Genomic DNA, 22,663 nt, shown 5'->3' on the forward strand with positions numbered 1-22,663 from the left:
CTTTAACTAAGAGGAAGTAGTTAGACTCATCAATGTCAAACCAGTCAAGCTTGAAATAAAATTAGTTCAGATAAGATCGCTTGTTATATTTAAAGTCATATTTCATTGATAAAAGGTCAATGCCAGCATGTATAGCGCGAAACAGAAGGTCGCCGTTACGTCAACGCTTAATCGTGTTTTAACAGTGTTAAAATACGGGAAGAAACACATCCCGTGGAATAACTTTTACAGTGTGTATGAATGAAGTTGTAATTCAGTCATATTTCGATCCTGTAATATTTGAAATGTTTTTATATCAAATTGTAAATCAAATTTAGTAGCACTCTTGCTTGGCGCCTGTATGGCGCCAAATAATACGTCAACGTGACGTGTGTTAACGATTTGCGAAGATTTTCCATATTAGAATTTGATTTTAATTCTCTCTCTTCAGTATTAATAGAAAGGAAATGGAAAGCATTTTATTATACTATTGAGAGTGAGGGAGCTGAGGAATGTTGTACGCTTACCTCTCATGTACAAACAGTCCGTTTCTCCTGTCATTGTACTTGGTTGCGTTCTGTGCCTCTCAAGGATCTACTCATATATTTGATCATGAAAACAAGTTATTAGAGATTACAGCGTATGAAATAACACGTCGTCATGGAAACACGTCGTCATGTTACATGGAAATAATAGATTTTATCATCGGGTTATCGTCTTCTTACTTAATATGATATGCCGTGCTGGAATTAAGATATATTTTCTCTGACGTACAAATATACTTTAGAAACAAGAGGGTCATGATGACCCTGGATCGCTCACCTGAGTAATATAAGCTACATGTTTCAAATGTCAAGCTGTTGATTTTTAGAATTTTTTTGGTAGATTTTCCGATGTACAATCAAGTAACCCCTGGGGCGGGGCCAATTTTACCCCAGGGGTCATGATTTTAACAAAGTTTGTAGAAGTCTACTAGGCAAAGTTACATATCAAATATCTAAGATCTAGGCCTTCTGGTTTATTTTTAGGAAATGTATGAAGAGTTCCCTATGTACAATCAAGTAACCCCTGGGGCTGGGTCAATTTGGCCCTGGGGGTCAAGATTGAACAAATTTTGTAGAGGTCCACTAGGCAATGCTACATGTCAAATATCTAAGCTCTAGGCCTTCTGGTTTATTTTTAGAAAATTTTGAAGGTTTTTCTATGTACAATCAAGCAACCCCATGGGGCGGGGTCAATTTTGACCTCGGGGTCATGATTTGAACAAATTTTGTAGAAGTCTACTAGGCAATGCTACATGTCAAATATCTAAGATCTAGGCCTTCTGGTTTATTTTTAGAAATTTTTTGAAGATTTTCCTATGTAAAATCAAGTGACCCCTGGAGCGGGGTCAATTTTGACCCCGGGGAGTCATGATTTAAACAAATTTGTAGAGGTCCACTAGGCAATGCTACATGTCAAATATCTAAGCTCTAGGTCTTTTGGCTTATTTTTAGAAAAATTTTGAAGATTTTCCTATGTAAAATCAAGTGACCCCTGGGGCGGGGTCAATTTCGACCCCGGGGGTCATAATTTGAACAAATTTTGTAGAAGTCTACTAGGCAATGCTACATGTCAAATATCTTAGCTCTAGGCCTTTTGGTTTATGTTTTAAAAAAATTCGAAGATTTTCCCATAAAAATCTATGTAAAATCAAGTGACCCCTGGGGTGGGGTCAATTTTGACCCCGGGGTCAAGATTTGAACAATTTTAGTAGAGGTCCACTAGGCAATGCTATATGTCAAACATCTAAGCTCTAGGGCTTCTGGTTTTTGAGAAGGAGATTTTTTAAGATTTTCCTTTGTAAAATCAAGTGACCCCTGGGCCGGGGTCAATTTTGACTCCGGGGTCATGATTTGAACAAATTTGATAGAGGTCTACTAGGCAATGCTTCACACCAAATATCTAAGCTCTAGGGCTTCTGGTTTTTGAGAACAAGATTTTTAATTTTTTTCCTATCGGTTGCCATGGCAACCAGAGTTCTGCATCGAATTCAATTCTTTGAATAATTTTTGTAGAGCTTTACCCAAGGATCATTCCTGTAAAGTTTGGATTAAATTGGCCTAGCGGTTTATGAGGAGATGTCGTTTAAAATAGAAGTTTACGGACGACGGACGCCGGATGGTGAGTGATCAGAATAGCTCACCCTGAGCCTTTGGCTCAGGTGAGCTTAAAAAGGTGATTTGTAAATACTGTTCTATTTAATAAGTCTACAGATAGTAATTCCACTTGCAACAACACACAAATGTATAATATTAATAATTAAGAAAGAGAACATATTTTTTCCCATTTTCAATTTGCGGATACAGGGACAAAAAAAAAAACAATGATAAAATCCTTCAGATATAATCGCATTAAAAGAACGCTGCCGCTCATACAGTACCTGATAACCATGTTACAAAAAGAATGTTAGAACCTCACTGCGCACAAAAGATTCAACGTGGCAAGTACAGAGTGGCACTAGCTGAAAAGAAAGATTCTCACCAATTTCATGTATCAACTAACAAAATTTAGATTTACATTCCAAAAATAAGTATTTCTTAGATATCTGTAACATTTAAATTACTACTGCTAACAAACAGTTGACAAACTACCGTTACAATTTTGTAGAAGTTAAGAAAATTACCTGTTGTTTATATTTGATTTGTCTAAACTACTTGATACTTACAAACAATCGTCATTCATTTTGAATAAATTAATTTATTGCAATTTATTATTATTATTTAGCAGCTGTTCCGCTTTGACTGACCGACGCCATGTCACTTTGTGTTTTCTAGATATTCATAACATAACTTTCAATATTTAAATCATTTGACATAAAACCAAATCCCATACCCTCGAGGCGATGGATTCCATCAGGAATGAGGTGTCGAGAGTGATTAATATAAGTTGTAGAACTTCCTTCATAATCGACCTTAAATAAATTATGTATAAACTAAAACCAAATCCGACTTATCGTGTGACCTCCTCTAAATTTTCCACAGCTGTTCGGCTTAACATCTTGTGGTCTTCCTTTTCGAAAGTGTCTACGAATCCGTGTACATGTAATACTGTATTAATTGGAAATAATGAGTCGCATGCCAATATGTTTTTAAGTGTAAAAGTAAGATATTTGATGATATATTGAAATAAATATCACATACCAGTGAGCATGACATGAATATTGCCAGCCAGTGAGGCGGCGGAGAAGTTCCATACGATATTCTGTCTTCGGTTGAAAATACCTATGTCAGTCTCACTTGTCTATATAATATATGGTTTAAACAGTATGTCAGCAGTCAGTCTTATATAATTTCATATCAAAGCAGAAGAAACTCAAACATGATTTATTTCTTTATTTCTTAGAAGATTTTATCTCTGCAAAAAATGTTAACCACAATATAACCATGAACATGAAATATGAAATATTTTATACATTCTTTTCTTATCTATATAAACAAACGCATTGATAATGATTATGGCAATGGAACAAGAACTGATTATGGCATTGGAACAGGAATATTTACACTGTAATTATTCATGATATTGATCACTTGTCCATTTATCTAATCAAAGCAGTTAAAATATAGGTTTACTTTATTACATAGTAGTGAGGAATGTCGTAAACAATCTACGCGACAGACAGATTTTCATTATTTTCACGGCTTGTTATATGTAAAAGTGTCATTTCGATACAGATCATACGTTCAAATATAATAGAGTCATTATTATAGTACTTTGATCTACAATATAAAATTCGGTTCGAGTGAGTTTGCCAGGCCTAAATCCCACGAGCAGCTAAAGTGGCACTTGAAGTCTAATCCGCTCTTGCAAAATTCACGTGAGTCCACCGAACATTGCAGATCAAGGTAGTGCTTTAATAACCCATTACTTAAAAATATATACAAATACCTGTTTATAGAATTAAATCAGCCAAAACTGACTATTTTTTAGAAAAATAAAGATAAAAAAGTGAACTCTTTGACGCATGAAACGTCGGACACCGTGTTTACGTCACGTCTGACGTCATATTTGACGTGACAACTAAAGTAATCCTACCACTGAATATTTGTTTCGTATCTGATGGGCGTTGAATACAGAGTTCTGTAATCAGTAGTGATAAAAAGGCTGTATTTCATGCAGGAAATTTACAGGTATATATTGAAAAGATTTTTCCACTAATGACCTTAAAACAGTTCTCGTAGTAACGTTATTATTACTGTTTGTCAATCATTCGGTGGTTTTGTGTATTAATTCTTTGAGTTCTCTTTTATGAATCAGTCAAATTTTATCATTCCTCGTTACAAAACAAACACTACAGAGCACTTTTTCTGGAACGTTTTTACCGCCCCTCATATATCAAATATGAAAGGATAAATTACACAGTAATGCACTTTGCATCACTGCAAAACGTCAACCATACAAAAGTAACATATACAATTGACTTATATATTACACCGAGAAAAAAGTGTTTTGTTTTTTTCAGGCGGAATCGGCATGCCGTAATAAAAATTACAAAACTATACAGATAATATGTAAAGGCCAAATGGTTCATTGATGTATGACATGCTTTCGTCCTTAATAGTCATGGTTTTGCTGAAGTGCGTGGTTTTACTACATTTCCCAGGTAAAAACTTTTTTTAACGAGTAAGGTGTATGATTTTCGATGTGAAAAGAGCCATGTATATACATATTAAATTTTACAGTCATGTTTCCTTTAACATTTAACTGATTGCTTAACATTTGAACACATTACATTTTTAAAAAGGCGGTGTTATTTCTTTCATGTTTTAATTTTACAGATTTGTGCAGAGGTGTTAGAGGTTATCAGATGCACATAGATATCTTATGGCCAAAAAAAAAACAACAACAACTTGAATTGACCAACGTCCCGTAATTGAACACTGTGTTGTTATTTTTCTGATGCAAAACTGGGATCATGTAGTCCAGAAAATCTCTCCGTACAAAATAAGTAAGTTTACAAGAGGTGAGTTTGAAGTAATGATACTAGCCTCATAACTTTGTTAATTATAACTAATTGAAGACATGTACTAGCTACAAAAGAAAGGTATGATGTTGTTCTTTATACTGACATATCATGATGATATTCATCTCTATGTTGTACATTTTGATTAAGTATAGATACCAACAGCAGTGTATGATCAAATGCATTTGCCTTTTCGCCAACTGTGAAAGTCACATTATAGTGTTTTATAAAAAGGATTAAAACCACCCTTTATATTGATGTATCTCGCACATGATCCCGATCATTTATAATAAAGTAATGAGTCCATTGTCATATGTTTCGGAATACCCCTTACATATCGGTGTATAGCGGGCATGAGTGGTGCTTCACATTTCATTACCTCTTAGAACGGTCTCAAACAAACTGTATATGCTATTTACTTGCTTGACTGTTTCCAGTCTTATAGATTTGAATAACTTTCATAATTGCAGAATTTTAGTGCCATTAAAAGTCGTCCAAACTTAATGTCTATATTTGTATTATTTCTGGGCCTTTTTTGTTCATTGTGTTCATACAGTTGTCTATATAAGAGAGTTTTGCATGGTTGTATTTTAGACTTCTAAAGGATCTTAAATATTTTATAAAGACGTATAAAACATCCATTTAAAGTAGCATTGTCAATGCTTCATTTAATCAGGTGTTAATTTATATATCTCTGTCCAACACAAGCCATATCTTTGCAACATATGTCAGACAGATTAAAACTGCCATAACATTTTAACGTTGTATGTGGCGTCTTTCAGCTAAATCATCGTGCAAGCTACCTAGAAACCGGAGTGATTCTTAGTCACACATCTTAAAAAATACTTACGTTTAAGATATATATAGATATCGAGGTGACTATTACATTTTGTTTCAGATAATATTTCGTAATTCTATATACCACTTAATTTTCTATTATTGCAATCATGAAGTATGTGTTATATACAAAAATTCTTAAAAAGCCCTTGAAAATAGAACAACAGAACACATTTCTCATTGCATTTGGCTTTGTACTGAATTGTTCTTTAAACCATGCCCGGCATCATGCTCTTCCAAATACATCGGCAAATATGCACTATATTCAGAAAGAATTATTCACAGACTTTAAATGGCGCCTTATTTGTTTTGTTGCCACTCAAATTTTGAATCAAATGCTCTTCACTAAGCTCTCCGTACTATATCTGCCTGATTGTCAACGTCCATATCCGGATTCTCCATACCAAGTTTCATATATGCACAAATATAATCAAACACTTTCTTCCAGGCTTCTGACACTTGTTTGGTATAGTGTTCCTTAAGAACCTGCTGTAATCCGTAATGCAAGGATGGCCAAAGTTTCTGAAACAACAATGTTACAATGAATACGTACATGATCAAATTCATTTGGTTAGTTATATAGACTATATTGTGCTCCTTCGGAACAAGCTGTAGCCTGTAACGTAGGAATGGCAAGATTACTGTATGATTAATTTTATTTTGAAACAAGAAGGCTTGGTTTGTATTACTGAGTTATATATTTGTTGCTTTTGAGTTTTAGCACCATTTTTCAACAATATTTCAGTTCATGTAAAGGCGGGCAGTTGACCTAATCGTTCGTGGTTTATGTAACAATATTGTCCTAATCTCTGCGCAAGTAAATGTTAATTTCCCATATATGAATCAATGGTGGAGGACAAATTATTTCAAACACTTTGTCTTTTTTTTTCGGGCGAAATCAGCATGCCGAAATAAATATTACAAAAATTATACAGAGAGTATGTAAGAGCCAAATGGTTGCGTAATGTATGACATGCTTTGCGTCAGAGAGAACAGGCAAATATATTGTATTATATATGTAAGAAAACTTGTTTGCTTCCATTCTTTACAACTAAGTTAAGATATATCAAAACCAAACTTTTATGTAACTTCGTGAGATTCTGCATTGCGGCAAATTTGCATTTTATAAATTAAAATATCATTTCATTAAAATATATTTGTGTTGACCCCTTCCACAATTCTACAAGCTGCGCCTTCCTCTTTTGACCGTGTATGACTCTTAAAGCCTACTGGGACCAATTTGATATGATTTGAGCCCTTACTGACATTTGCTCTACTTAGATAAATACATCGAATACATGTTTATATTGTTTGCTTTTTTATAATTATTTACACGCGAAGAGTGAGGGTTTCATCTTGCAGAAGAAAACGCTGTTTACAATTTTCCAAAACTGTTGAACATAGATGGGGAAACGAAAACAGTCTGGTGTGAGCCATTTATCAGCTTCAACTCTCTAGTGATGTTTTGCCACTGAGCGTCCCAATACGGTGTGCACATTTTTACAGTGAAGAACATCTCTGCTACTTAACTGACAAGTTTGTCATTGATGAAAATATAACTTCAGTAGTTTATGAAAACGCACGGCACTTCAAAAAATTATAAAAAGAAAATTTAGAATCTTTACCAGATTTTATATTTTCAGCTTGGGTAGACCACACATAAAGTATTTCACCAAGTACCTATCTACTGGAAAATAATTCGATCTAAATTCATTTGCTCTGCCATACATCTGCTGTTAGGAAACTGTAATTTCTCGATATTATACTGCCATCTCGGTAGTTTAGTGGTAGAGTGCCCACTTCAAGTGCGGGTGGTCATGGGTTCGCTCCCTGACCACGTCATACCAAAGACGTGAAAAAATAGGTACTAGTAGCTTCCTTGCTTGGCGCTAAGCATAAAGAGGATAGTTCTGGAACTGGTCCGCCCCGTGTCAGTATAATGTGGCAGGACGAGGTATTAGGCCATTTGTCTACGGCGGTATATTCAAGTGAAACAGCATTATAAAGCTGGGCAATTATTCACCACTATAAGTTGACACTGTCGTTTATATGACTCATATTATTGAAAAAGATAGATGCAAACCGTAACACACCTACAAACACAAGCAGAAACTGACCTATTTCATATTACTTTATTTAGCAAGAGGTTCACTAAAATTCCCTCTTTTTGAATGTATGTGTAACTAAATGAATCAACCAGACACTTTCTCTTAATTAAATGTCATTCTCCTGTATGTAAATTGTAACCGGGTAAAAATAGATTATTGTGGTGATATACCAGCGGTCAATTAACACACTGATTGTCAATTCTATCTTGTTCTTTGAAGAAGCGTTAGCAATCGATAATCGTGGTACATCATCTCTAATACTGAAATGGATTGTCAGAGAAAATTGGGTGTTGACAAATCACATTCTTAATTTACTTCAACAAAGTCTTAAGTGAATCGCCAATACGTGATTTGTTTAAATCACGTGTTCACATATATCACGTGAAGCTTTTACGTAAATCATACTTAAGACGTTGTAATAAGGCAATTATCTATAGCAAGATGTTGTGTGTCATGTCAGTACTGGGTTCCACGCACTTTTAACGTCATATTTATTCATGAAGCAATTTGTTCCACTAATAGACACAAAAAAGGAAGGTAAATACTCACATCTGAGTGAATTACATTGTTGACCATTCGGAAATGAGGGACAAGTGACACATAGCTCGTTTTGATAAAAATGCCATTAACTTCATGGCTTATGGAAGGCCGATACGCTATTTTAATTTACAAATACTTATTGCCAAATATTAAATGGAAAATATTAACCTCCATATATTTCACGCTAAATGCTTACAGCTTCCTGTCAAATTGTTTATGCTACTTTGCAAATGATGATGCATGATTCATATTTACTAGTTAAAGATCTTTGTCTTTTAAACTTATGAATTTGACTTTCAATTACTTACAAACATACTATATTCTTCCAGACTAATTAAATACTAATGTTATTGTATTTGATCGTGTTATGAAAAACGGTCGAAGCATGCCGAAATCGCAATCGGTGAATTATGTAATCCCACAAAAATAGTGCTGATTGTCAGAACAGTTCCGCGCCTTAAGCAAACAGAATTTACCTCTCGCATCTGTGTATAGAATGGTTAAAACAATAATATACGTGTAATGTATGAACTCATACAATGAAGTTTAAGGTTACTTTTCATAGGAAGTTGAACTAAAATCGAATGGTTGTCCAGTCCAACAGGTACATGCTGTCAATTCAAAGGTCCGTTTTTCGAATCTCGTTCCAGACACTGAAAATTTCTGAGATGCTCCTGTGTGTCTCCTACCCGACCTAGAGACTAGTACCGAGTCTTCGCAGCAAGCATTAGAGATTTGTGTGTATCGACGCTCATATCAGAGCCTGTTAAAGAGTCATATATTAATTTACAGAGAGTTAGACTTAGTAAGCGGGACATGCCTACACTGTATATCTAACATTTATCTCATACTCTCTTCTTAGGGTTTTGTCTCTCTGTTCCTGCAGTAAAAGTGCCCTTTATTTGCGCTGGTAGAGGATGATTTTCGTTTGTCCATGTATATGTAAAGTACATTTGAATGTATTTATCGCGACCAGGATGATATACAAATATTTATGTAATATATAAACGAGTAAATGTTGTGTTACGAAACACATTTATTATAATATATAATTTGACGTCTCGTTTGTATCTGTGCAATGGAAAGAGCTATTGTGTACATATTTTCGGCTTTAGGATCTAACATTTTTGTCAGTCATATAACGATTCAGCGTGAACAATGCAGAGATCGTTAATGCTGCTTCGCCAGAATACTACACTATAGACATGATACCCCACCCATGTGCATCGCATTAACGCCAAAAGAGTGATATTTTCATTAAAAAGGCAGTGGTATCGTCTGCTCGTGGGTGTTCGATCTTTTGCATGCAAAGTGAATTTTCTGCCACGGAGTCAATGGAACTGTTTCGTGATTATACTTAAAAAGATTTGTTTCGAGGAGGTAAAAACATTACCAATTGATAAGCATACCTTGAGCATATGTGGTTTAACCTCTCGTTGTACGTGTGTCTGTCCTATTGCAATAAGGACACCGTTGAGAAAATGAGAATCATCAAGACTTTCTACAGCTGCACCTAGTCCTTCTAACACAGTTACTGCATGTTTTTGAAGCATATCACGATCAATATTACACTCTAATTTATTGTCTTGGTTCATCTGTACTATTTTTGGAAACAGTGACTTCATACTAGGCTCCGTCTCGAAGAATCTGAAATATAAACAAAACAGTTCATAAAAGTGTCAATGTGGAAAAGATGGAAAATGACCCAATGAGAAAAGTCTGTAAAACTTTCTACAAATATTTAACGTGAATTTTGCATGTTCTTGACACTTCTTAAAATCGATACACGATGAAGGCTATTGATAAATATATTGTTTGATAAAGATTTTACTACATTGCTTATTTACAGTGTTACCGATAAAAGAAGCTGTCGTAGATCTATCCACGTGTTCGTTAAGAATTTAACCAAACCATCGAGAAACTTCTAACATTTAACCATGATTCGTTACAAATCAAGTACGATTGTTTTCCAATACACACTGAGATTTCTATCATTCTATGAAAAGAAATATTACAGTTAATAATAAGAGAGAGAAAAATACCTGATGCGTTTTTTCAACGGAAATTTACACACTCGTAATTATCGAAAGTCCCAAAACAGGCTATTTTAAGTGCTTCGGCGAACAACTTTAATTTTCTAACAGTTGTTTAAATGTTCAAATAATACAGCACTTGATTCTTTCGACTTCATTTATATTCAACTTTCATGTTTAAGGTATTAAAGATAGATACAGTACCATAATCTAGTAAAAGAAATTAATTTGTATGCCATTCATTTCTTTAAACCAAATCTGACAGTGCCATTCTTAGACATTGGTAAACGTAAATTTTCTTAAGCTTTGTTAATCGAAAAAGCATGCAGAATTTTATGCATACTACATATTTAGATAAATGATTTAGGACAAAGTTATAATTTGAACAAGTTGTGGGCATCGAAAAAGTTACGGGCTAGTATTTTTGTCTTTTCGTTTTCTAGCTCTCGTCCACATCAAGACGATTTTCTAATTAATTAATTAATTAATTAATTGCCATAAGTAAAATATTCGATATTAAAGAAAACAATAAATGAGTACATGTACTTTTACTCGAAATTGTAATGAGCTCATAATTGTCTATGAAAATGCTATGAGCGATTCCCATATAACATAAATTTGTTTTTCGAGGTTATATTTTCATGTGCCAGTATATGTTCTTAGTTAGTAAACAGCCAAAATGGATTTGCACTGAACAAAATGCGGTATATATTTCTTAGATATTCCATACAATTCAATGGCGCAGGTGAGTCTGAAATGCGAAGTTATTCCTTTCCGCACATTTTTACGCTAAATCTAATTTCAAAGTGTAGACACAGTCGAAAAAAATGAACCTGTCCACATTCTGAATTAAATTGATCTATTTCAACCTTAATGAATGGTTTGCCTCCGTACATTGGACAATAGTTCTGACTATTGATAGGCAAACCATTCAGTGTTTTTATAACACGATATCAAATGTAACTTTTCATATTTGAGTCTTCAAGTTGTAAAAACCAGTAAAATACAGTGCTAAACTATAAACCTCTCAATAGCACAAGCTATTTACAACAGGAGTCATGTAATATGTTTTATATACGCAATAGATATGTTTTTTATCTTAAATTTTCTAGTGCCTACAGTTCTCACGCACTTGGTTTAGGCAAGCCTTTAAAATTAATGAAATATTTGTTGAAAATGTCAAAAGGTAAGTAATATTTTACTTCTCTGCAATATCTGTAAAACTTGTTTTTATATAATCATGCATGAGATGGTTCTGGATCGCCAAACATAACTGTTTAAAAGCTATGCATGGCCGAAATGGAGAAATATTATATAAACCAAATAAAATTGTATTATCAGGATGAAGTACACTTTACTATACTATACTATATTAGCCGATCTGGAAGCCAGGAAAGGTATCGATACTGAACAGATGTATGTCACTTTATTATTAAAAATCCACGTGTACAATTTTGGATAAAACATGCTTTTCAAACATAAACTATGAAACCAAAACATATCTAGTGCTTCATTATTGTTAGAAAAACTAACGATGTCGTTGTATAATTCAGTGTCAAATTACAAGCAAACTGAATACGAAATTCTTGTAAAAAGTGTTCGGAAACATTTCAATTTTGGCAATCAGTACACATCTGAGATATTTTTATAACATGTCTTTACATCGGTCAAAGTCTTAACTACAGATGAGTTCCAGATGTAAATATAAATCAAAAAACTGCTTTATGAATACTTAAAAGATTGTTCACATCTTCATGTTTGCTGTATTTCTATATTTAAAAAGGATTAAAACGTTAATTTCTATCTGTCAAAATTATTCCAACAATGTAATTAAAACGTATGTTTCTATATGTCAAAATAATTGCTATACTGTCATCAAAACGTATTTTCTGCATGTCAAAATATTTGTTACTATGTAATAAAAAGTTTTAACGTGTATGTCTACATGTCAAAATGATTGCTAGAATGTAAAAACATGTATTTCTACATGTCAAAATGACTGTAACAATGTAATTAAAACGTGTATTTCTATGTCAAAATGATTGCTACAATGTAATTAAAACGTGTATTTCTATATGTCAAAATGATTGCTAAAATGAAATTAAAACGTGTATTCTATATGTCAAAACGATTGCTACAATGTAATTAAAACGTGTATTCTATATGTCAAAATGATTGCTACAATGTAATTAAAACGTGTACTCTATATGTCAAAATGATTGCTACAATGTAATTACAGCTCAAACATAAGTCCCCGCCAAGTTTCCTTTGACATCTCTCTAATAATTTGACGTCAGTAAAGCAACTTATCAAGAAAGTTGGCACACTAGCACACTTAATTACGGCGCTAGCAGACTGGTCAATTTTCTTATCTTGTCAGTCCAGAAGTAACCTTACTTCAGACAAAGATTAAACGCTAAAAATCGTGACACTCATTATCGGTAGGCTAGGAAAATGTAACATTTGCTATGAATAAAAAAGACAACAGTGTTTTGGGGCATTTGATTACTTAACACAATGGACTTTTTAAGAAAAAGAAATGTTAGGATTGTCTAAGGTTGCCGTCTCCATTAGAATATATGGAATTTTCCTATGATGTTTTACTACAGCTTTTACTATAATAGCATTAACTTGCTTTAAATTTCATCGAAGCCAAACAGAACCAAAAGATATATTCTGCTAAATTCATTTGTTTTTAAAACAATTTAAAATATTGAAGAAGTATTGTTCATATAAATTTTACAAATATGATTTTCTTTAAAACAGAAATAAATAAATAAAAGCAAATAAACACAAAAAAAATAGATATTCCCACAGAAACAATATCTGCCCCCCACCCCACCCCCGAAAACGGACAAGAACGTAGCCGTTAATTTTGTACATAAATAAAACATTTTCCTTAACTACATTAAATGTATACAAAAAAACGAAGTTGCTTTCCTTGTTTTTTAATCACATTTTGAAACAGATGATATCTTTTCACAATTGTTAAAGATGGTAGTTTATAAAAGGTGGCCTTGATCCACAGTATTTGACATGTGAATGTTAGCATTTTTCCTGTGGACTCGTAATGGCATTCAGCAATTTACGTATCATTCGTATGCGAATTCGACATTCCCCGGTTTTCACGGAAAGTTGTGTGCACATTCAGCTACATTTACGTCCGAAGAATGTCGAACTGCATGATGGGAGTATGTGCCATTGCGGAATTCAAACAATGCTTTGAAAGACACATTAAGTATAGCTTATCATTTACATGTATTAATAATATTTAATACTCGCTCTCATTTCTGTTTAACGATATACATACATTTCAAATTCTTGCCCGGTCAAATGAAGAGATTTTGAATTATTTTACGTGTAAATGAAGGTATTCAATTTATACCATTTTACATTATAAATAAGGATAAATCATATCATGTTACTTTCTGTATAAATGAAGATATACATATATTATTTTCTGTGTAAATAAAGATAATTCATTTCAGTAACATTTTCTGTGTAAATGACGATAACTTATCTGAATAACATTTTCTATGTAAATAAAGATATACTTATTATATAGGTATCTTTGTATATTAAGATAAACATATTACATAATTTTCAACAATTTATTTTGTAACATTTTCTGTGCAAGCGAAGATACTGGTATTAGTTTCTTTATCCTTGGAGATACTTACTTCGTATCATTTTCTGCACAACATAAAAAACGTTTTAAATGTTGAGAGAATTTATTTAATACGATAAAAACAATCTAGACAAATTGAGTAAATTTTGAGATGTATTCAATGCTTCAACGGAAATTTAGGACTTTGTATATTCTTTCTTCTGTTGTAAAAATTTATTTACTTACTTAATATATACCAAATTGATTCGTTAGAAACGGTACTTACATTAGAAGAATAGGATAGTGAAAAATAAAAAATAAACTGATGAACTTGGAAAGGAAATATTGCTATGTCATTAATTAAAATTAGGTAGTTTTGTAAAGCAAATAAATATAATGTGTTATAGCAATTGCAAAATATGTATTGTAAATCATGAACAGATCTTAAAGGTCCAATACTAAGGAAAGTGAACATTTTAATTTCTTTTAAAAAGCACAGAAACTATTTCATTTTATTGGAAAATGAAAGTTGGTAAGTAGAAATTCGAAACAAATCGCAGTATATGTACAGTTATTTTTCTATGAAGTATGAAGAAAGTTAAAAAGACCTGGGGGGTCATTCTGTCGATTCATTGAAATTTCAACATAATACATATACATTTCTTTGAGTTCCAAAGACCTTCTGTAAATTTTGACCTGCCAATCTTCATTATTTAGTGTCTTGCAGAAGTCTATGCACTGGCTATGAAAAAAATTGCCAACTCACTTTCCCTTAGTAATGGACCTTTAAAACTCAAATAAATAAGTTTTTATAAAAAGGAAATTAAAAAGACAGTATTATAGAATTACGTATTGTAATGTTTTACCTTAGAAACACAATAAGTCCAAGTTTTGGAAGGTCTGAACTAATAAGATGCCATGACGATTGTACAAAGTAAATCTGATCTGGCGTCAAACACGTATGTAGCTGTTTGCCTTTATGTGGTAAAGATAGATCACAAGTCACTAATCTATTACCCATTTCTGTTAATTTTGCTCACTATTCCATCAAACAAGTCAATTCAATTAAACATTTATGTTTTCCTTTGATACTCCACGCAGTAGTGCTAATACCTCAACTTTATGAAAATTCGTTCGAATGATTAAAAACGACGAAGATTTTATGAGTAAGCAATAACAATTAAACTAAACGTATTTCTTTATATTTCTCGTTTTATTCTATTATATTTATCAAATAGCAATACGCCAATCCAACAGTACAAACTAAGACAAGTGAAATATTTTCTGAGTTGCTAATACCAGATGATTCTCCTGCAACGAGTAACGCACTCCAACCATTTCTCTGCCAATAATGACAGTTTAGTTCAGTCGTCTGCTCTTTTTATATATATTCAATACGGAGCTCTCCCGAAGCATCGTATTGGGATTCATTCATTTCTGTTTTTCATTCAGAGTATTATGAAATTATGCTATTTTTCCCAGGCACCATCATTTTGATAATGAATAAACACAGTAACATATATATTTGCTGTCACATATAAATAAATCTGCCATTTAAATTGCACTAATTGTAAACAGATGAACCGTCAAGTTTTGTACAATCAGAATTTTCTTTTGAGCCGCACCATGAGAAAGTCAACATAGTGTGTTTAAAGCCAGCATGGATCCAGACCAGCATGTGCATCCGCACAGTCTGGTCAGGATCCATGCTGTTCGAAAAAACAGTTTCTCTAATTGGAATAGGCTTTGAAAGCGAACAGCATGGATCCTGACCAGACTGCGCGGATGCGCAGGCTGGTCTGGATCCATGCTTGTCGCAAACGCACTATGTTGGTTTTCTTATGGTGCGGCTCAAATATAGAATTACTAATTTGATGTAGGTCTCCCATCTTAGAATAATCTGATTATATTCAGTTGCGTCTCTCATTAGAACATGAATGCATGAATATAGCAGTTGATATGTCACCGACAGTTCATTCCACATAAGCTATGTAAATATAGTAGCCAACTGTATAACGATGAATTGGTTCGCGAATTTATGCAGACATAAAATTTTACGAATGATTTAAGCTTTATTGTTCCACAATTTCCTTTTAATTTTGTTCATGTGTTTTAGTTAATTTTTCAAGTATATTCATATTTCGAGCGGTGAACATAATTTCATCACCCGCTCAGGAATGCAATATTCATTTAATTACACCGAAAACATATAAAAGTCAAAACATTGACTGGAAAATCAACATAAAGGGTTAAATGGGTTTTTTTAACCAACAAAATAAAATCTTTACCAGGAAACACTCCAAAATTGTGACGAGTTTGCTGTAAGACGTTTTTCAATTAATACGACTGGTTTAGCAGAGATGTTCACATATCGTAAACCTCTATATTCATGCGCGTATTGCAGCGAAATCAACAGCAGTAACATTCGTAAAACGGTGATAAATTTCTTATTTTTTTAAATGGAACGTGTAAGTGTGACCATTCATTTTCTTAGTTTGATTATTACCTATCCGATGATCATAGTTTCGATTCAAACTTTGATGGAATTTTAATCCTTTAATATATATAAACGCCTCGTCAAAATTGATCGTTGCAGCATTTTAATCAATGCGAAAGTATCATATCACTCAACGGCAGATATGAAAAATAATATCGCATGCACAGAGAACCAAAATAGCTCCGTTGCTAATGTGATATTAAATCACTGGGAAATATGGTATATTATTCGAGATAAACCAATGGGAAATTAGCATTGGGCATTTATGTGAGACATAATTATGCATTTTATCAACACTATTTTACACTAAATCTACGTACTAGTATTAGGTTGGCATACACTATCATTAACATTTTGCTGTAAATGCTTTTTAGTGTTTCAACACGGATTGATTTAAAAATAAACAGTAATGAAACAGATTTGAAAGAGTTTGCAATTTGCCTAATACATTGTAATTATCCGCAGAAGTTTATCTGTTTATAAAATAATTCCCGTTGATTTACCAGTGTCTTCCTACACTGTTACAGTCGGAACTTTGCCATATCAGAAATTATGTAGTGTGACTTTAATTGCATACAAATTGCGCTTAACCTACACCAGTGCAATACTGGAATGATCTGGTGCTGATTTATTCTACACTGATACGAAAACATTTTTTTTTTTGAAATTGTCTTTTTATGTTATAGCTCATAACTGTTGATGCCCTGTTGAAACATTCTAAATAGGCAACTTTCACTAAAATAGTTTCAGACGTAAAAGTCAACATTAAATGAATTTAACTTTACAATACATAAACTAAGATTGTTTACAAAGCTACTTTCATAATAAAACCCCATGTATCAAAGTCATTCGTTTAAAAAGATTTCAGTTTTTCAGTTTTAGTACACATTAATATTGTGATTACATCATTGTAGCTACACCTGTTTTAGGTAACGTTTTAATACTTACACATTCATTAAATTACACTTTTATCCGTCCCAGACTTATCTTGTTAAGAAGGCGACGCACGCTGAGGACATAAAATAAAATCAAAGTATTGAGAGGACTGATGGGGGCAATGCTTTGCAGTTTCAAGACTTGATGTAACCCATTCATGTCAGGGACGTACATGCAGGCATTATGTAATGCACTTGTGTGTGGCAAGAAATGGAGTGGTCACAACTTTAAGAGTGCACAACAATAAAATTTATTATCTTTGTGTTCAATACACTTCTATATTTTGTTCAAAAGGTAAAGATAAAAGCAGCTGTTCATCGACAAACAAAAACCTTTCATTGCCAGGTTTGATAAAATGAAAAAGATAAAGCTATACAATGTATTTCAATTTCTTCAATACTTCTGTTTGCACTCTATGTCCTGACATCATCTGTTCTTGACAGTCTAACAGAAACAAGCAAACTTTGTAACACTTTGTGAAAGTTTGGAAAGAAAGTCAAAATATTCCAATATGTGAACAGGATTTCCTTGAACTGACATTGAAAAAATCTAGGCTATGTTTTCTAATGTGTACAATACTTATCAATTAAAAATTCAGGAATGTTTTTTGTTACAAATAAGCATCATTTTAATAAAGAGTCGTCATTAGTTAACACACAAACACCTGTAAAAATATTTTTTTATAGATCTACCTTTTTCCATTCCAACTATTGCTAAAATTCAGTAACTGTTTTCTTAAAAACATACATGATATATGATGATATTATTATTCATATTGTTTGTTATGTTTGTTGATCAAAATAACATTGTCTTTTTCAATTTTAGGTTATTTAATGTACACCTGTATTTCAAACTATCAATATCACGATATAAGAAATACATTAAACACTATGAAAACCGTGATTCGTCATATCAATGAACCTACCGAACTGGCGTATACAGTTAGGTTCGAGTAAATTAGGATACGAAACGCCCGTGGAAAAAGAACAAGATTTCTGGTGGTTCTGCCTTCGAATATCACCACCAGAAACCATTTGCACCCTCAGATAAATGAAATACATTAAACTGGTAACATAAATATATATCTGCAGGGATAATTACCAAGAAAATGAGGCTAACATATAACGGGCACCTGAGGCAAGTTATTATCGCGGAGTGGTGGATTACCTCCCATAGCAAAAATTACTCGGTCTGAAAAATGATGAAATACGTATATGTACACGCAATTATAACAGTATTTAGCGCACTTTTTACGTTAAACGATAATTTTCCTGCAGATAAATACCAGTTTGATCAGCGTATATGGCGTTTTTTTTTTTTTTTTTTTTTAATAAAAATCTGGGAATGAATGTTTTCTTCGGTCCTTTTTCAAGGATTTCCCGAACATTATAATTATTTTAAACACGTCATATACATAATGTTCTGATTTTTAGACTAAAGAAACGGGCACATGTTCAGTTTTGGAAATGCTGTACTTTTCCAGAATAAGCGCGTTTCTGTTGGCCCTATTGTGAGGTCGGATTTCAGGAAAAAGTAAAAAAAAAATATCTCTCCTGATTTGCGGTGGCGTGGTGGTTCCAACTGAAATTACTGCATGCCCGCAAGATTCTGATGCCATAACTTTTGACAACATCTCCATGGATTCAAACCTTCCCTAGATGACATGTATATTCAGGATGTTCTCTCCAATTCACAGTACATATCCATATCGACGCACTCTTTGCGAAATCTGCTATATCGGCGGTTTCTTTGCGTCGGCACCGGCTATATTTTGCTATAAACAGTGCCCAGGTTGGTATGGGAGGCGAAAAATCGAGCTTCCGTCCATGATCATATGCTGCTCAAAATAAGTAGAGCACGGAACATTAGACTGTCTTTTCTATATTTTATAGTGTTTACTTTTTAATTATCAGCGATTTTGCTCGCAACTCGATGAAATTTGTTGATGGTGTACTGACATGGAACACTAGCCCGACTTTTTCCACAGTCTTTAACCAGTTTTTGCTTTGATATCATACTATCAAGCGCACTATTTGTATTCATTTATCAATATTCTTCCAAATAATAAAGATAAATAGGCCGAAATGTAAATGGAATTTTTCAAAACCACTTACTTTCGGTTTTGTCGTGGCACCGGCGGTCTCTCTGCGTACTTTTTTTTTTTTTTTTTTTTTTTTTTTTTTTTTTTGATGCACAGGCAGGCTATCTGCATTACGCACTGGGAGGCTTTAAGCTAATGATTATCTGGAGACATTATAGCTTAATTAATTTGGTGTGTTTATCTGATTTTTTTATAACTGCCAACCTGTTTATAGCAAAGAATCGCCGGTGCCGACGCAAGAAACCGCCGATAAAGCATATTTCGCAGAGTCCGCCAATATGGATATGCACCGTGCAATTGTGTATAAAATTTTAGTAACTATTTGAAATTCAATTCATTTTTATGCAACTTCTGTGGACAGGACATTTTGATTAACGATTTACAGCTGATTTTGAGATCAAAATATATAATTATACATAATAAACAATCACGAATAAGGACGGTCCGTCCAAGTACATAAATATGCCTTTAAGCTTTAAAATGTTCTTAATAGTTGGTGTAAAACAGAAGTAATCTGTTCATAGTTGATTTTACGAATTCGAACAATGAGAGAAAAAAATCTACTGACAATTATTAGATTAGATAATAATTACAAAAAAATCAAACAGTCAATTAATTCCCGCCCCCCCCCCCCCCACCCCCTCTCCCTAATACACATCCACAACAGTGTCGAGGCACGGTGATGAAAAAAATCAATAATCTGTCGGCTTATCAGTGGCGTTGCAATTCCTTAGTAGTTGCTATTTTCACGCAGAATCATTAACACATTTTTTGAGCGTATTGAAATTAGTTATTGGATTTCAGAATAGGTCACATGATCAAAACAATTGTCGGTTTCAGAATCGATCACGTGATCAAATCAAGCGTCTTTACTATTCTTACGCTTAAGAAGATCTATTATAATTTATATTTATAATGCAGTTTAGTTTTCTTCACATACTGTTGTTGATATAAAATGTGTAGATCTATTTAATCATATCTGGATCGAAAATATAATTGCAAAATGCAATATGAAAGTTATGTTTGGTAAATACTTTGGAACTTGTTTTCTGTGTTTTGTCAGTTTGGTCATAAGCTCGACAAGAAAATTGAAAGACGGTTTGTTAAATCTGGGGGCATTGCCCCCAATTATGTGATCACTCAAAAAGCTTGTAATATTTTACACATTTCCTATTCTGTTCCAAAATCACCTCGGTTTATAGACGAGTTACTAACGTGTCTACTATACAATTTATGTAATGGACACACGCAACAGTGTATTACATTTGTAATAAGTGGTGCGTGCTAATGAGTCCAAGAACATAAACGAAAGTTAGAATCGTCTTTAATGTAAACGCGTGAATTCCTAGGTTCTATTGAATATAATATACAAAACTGCAATATGCAAAACTAGATAGCGTTCCATTGGAGATAAAGTCAGTACTTTATTGTACCATGTTAAATATTTAATGTTAAGTTCATTAGATAAATAATAGACCCACGGATTAATATTAGAAAATATTAACAATAACTTCACAGTACTATGTAATTAAAGTATTTATAAACGGTACTGTGTGTTAATAATTGCCAATTGTATCTATATCATCAATCTGTAATTCTCCAAACTCACAATAAATTGGATAGTTTTTCAATGGCGAATTTATCGAGTTATATGATTCACGATTAATGAAATTAATTGAAATGTTATTAGATATATTTAATTGCTTCAGAAGTATGTTTTTTCATCTAGTAAGTATATTGTCGAATACTACTCTGATACAAAGTGCACTTCAAATGTAGTCTGTAAGAGTGTACCTTTTTCCAAATTACGCAGTGCTTGCGAACAGCTTGATCAATCCGTCATTTTAAAATGATAATTTTTAAAAGTTATGTAACTGCAATAATCATTATCTCAAGAAACGAATTAACATTCAGGTTATGCACCAATTAGTAGTTATTTCTGCAGGATCTTTTCAATCAGCGCACGAATTCACACCCACAAGGAAATATTTCCTAATGCAATATAAAGTATGTAATTCTAAACAGACTTCTCATCTTTAAAATAAACTAATCTTCTTAATTCATGTTTCCTTAAAGAGCATTGCTGTATAAATAGACCAATTTGCAAGTTACAATTACCCTTTAATACATTCCATCGAATATAGCTAATAATAACCAGTTACTTAATTAGCCTGCTTAAGATCATGAAAAAGAAAACGAAACACATATTTGCATTTTGTAATTGGAATATATATTGTTGGAAATTTCAATTTACGCATATTCTAGTTTTATCACCAACTAAATTTTAAGCATAAATATGTTAACAATAAAAACGATTTTTAGCTGTTTGTTGACTGACATTTTCAGTTTGTGTGAAATAAACGAAATGAGCATTCTTAAGAAGTGTATAAATTACAATAAGGCAAAACAACACTTGTTGAAAAATAACATGCATTGTAAAAGTAACTAATATTTGAAACAGCTGATTCTACAGACTGTCGCGATAAGATGAGAAGACCAGTTTATAATGATACATCTCTGCTTATATTGTAAACTCAAGATAAAAAAAAACGATAATTTTACTGAAAATTGTTAATTTGGTTTGCAGTCGAACTGAAGAGAAGTAGGCCGTATTATGGGCATTTGCACTGAAAGGTAATTTCGGGGATTCTGTGGCCAAGTGGTTAAGGTAGCTGACTTCGAATCACTAGCTTCTCACCAATGTGTGTCCAAAACCTCACTTTAAGGTCTGTAGTTCTACCCAGATGTCCATGCCTTTTCCCAGCACCGATTGTACCTTATCTTTAATCCGACATTATTAAAATGTTCGACAAAGTTATGATTTTGAAAAAAAAGTTTATATTATGGCGATTTAATGTGTTGGATTTCAAATACTTGTTATAAATGCATTTTAACAATTGAACAGCTGAAAACCATTAAGTTGTGATCCGTATTAATGACATCTGAGAAGCCGGGTCTTGGGTTCGAGCCCCAATGGGGCCGAGACCATGACTTCTCATATGACACCAGTACTGAATTTT

General features: G+C 33.0%; 1 protein-coding gene across 4 annotated transcripts in view; it reads right to left on the reverse strand.

Annotated features, from left to right (window-relative positions):
• Positions 1-3,339: 3,339 nt before the first annotated feature.
• Positions 3,340-22,663, reverse strand: part of LOC123534298 (neuroglobin-1-like) — a 111,410-nt gene continuing 92,086 nt past the window's right edge. For 3 of the 4 annotated variants that reach the window (XM_045316473.2, XM_045316488.2, XM_045316495.2), the window contains exons 2-3: positions 9,879-10,116; positions 3,340-6,343 (exon numbers count right to left, since the gene is read on the reverse strand). In XM_045316473.2, the coding sequence (XP_045172408.2) occupies positions 6,167-6,343; positions 9,879-10,116 (415 nt within the window). In that variant the 3' untranslated portion in view covers positions 3,340-6,166. Of the gene's footprint in view, positions 6,344-9,878; positions 10,117-14,975; positions 15,457-22,663 lie in introns of those variants that run through there. The other variant, XM_045316479.2, reaches the window with a different exon arrangement.

Source organism: Mercenaria mercenaria, chromosome 1 (genome assembly GCF_021730395.1).
Source record: "Mercenaria mercenaria strain notata chromosome 1, MADL_Memer_1, whole genome shotgun sequence".
Lineage (NCBI taxonomy): Eukaryota > Metazoa > Mollusca > Bivalvia > Venerida > Veneridae > Mercenaria > Mercenaria mercenaria.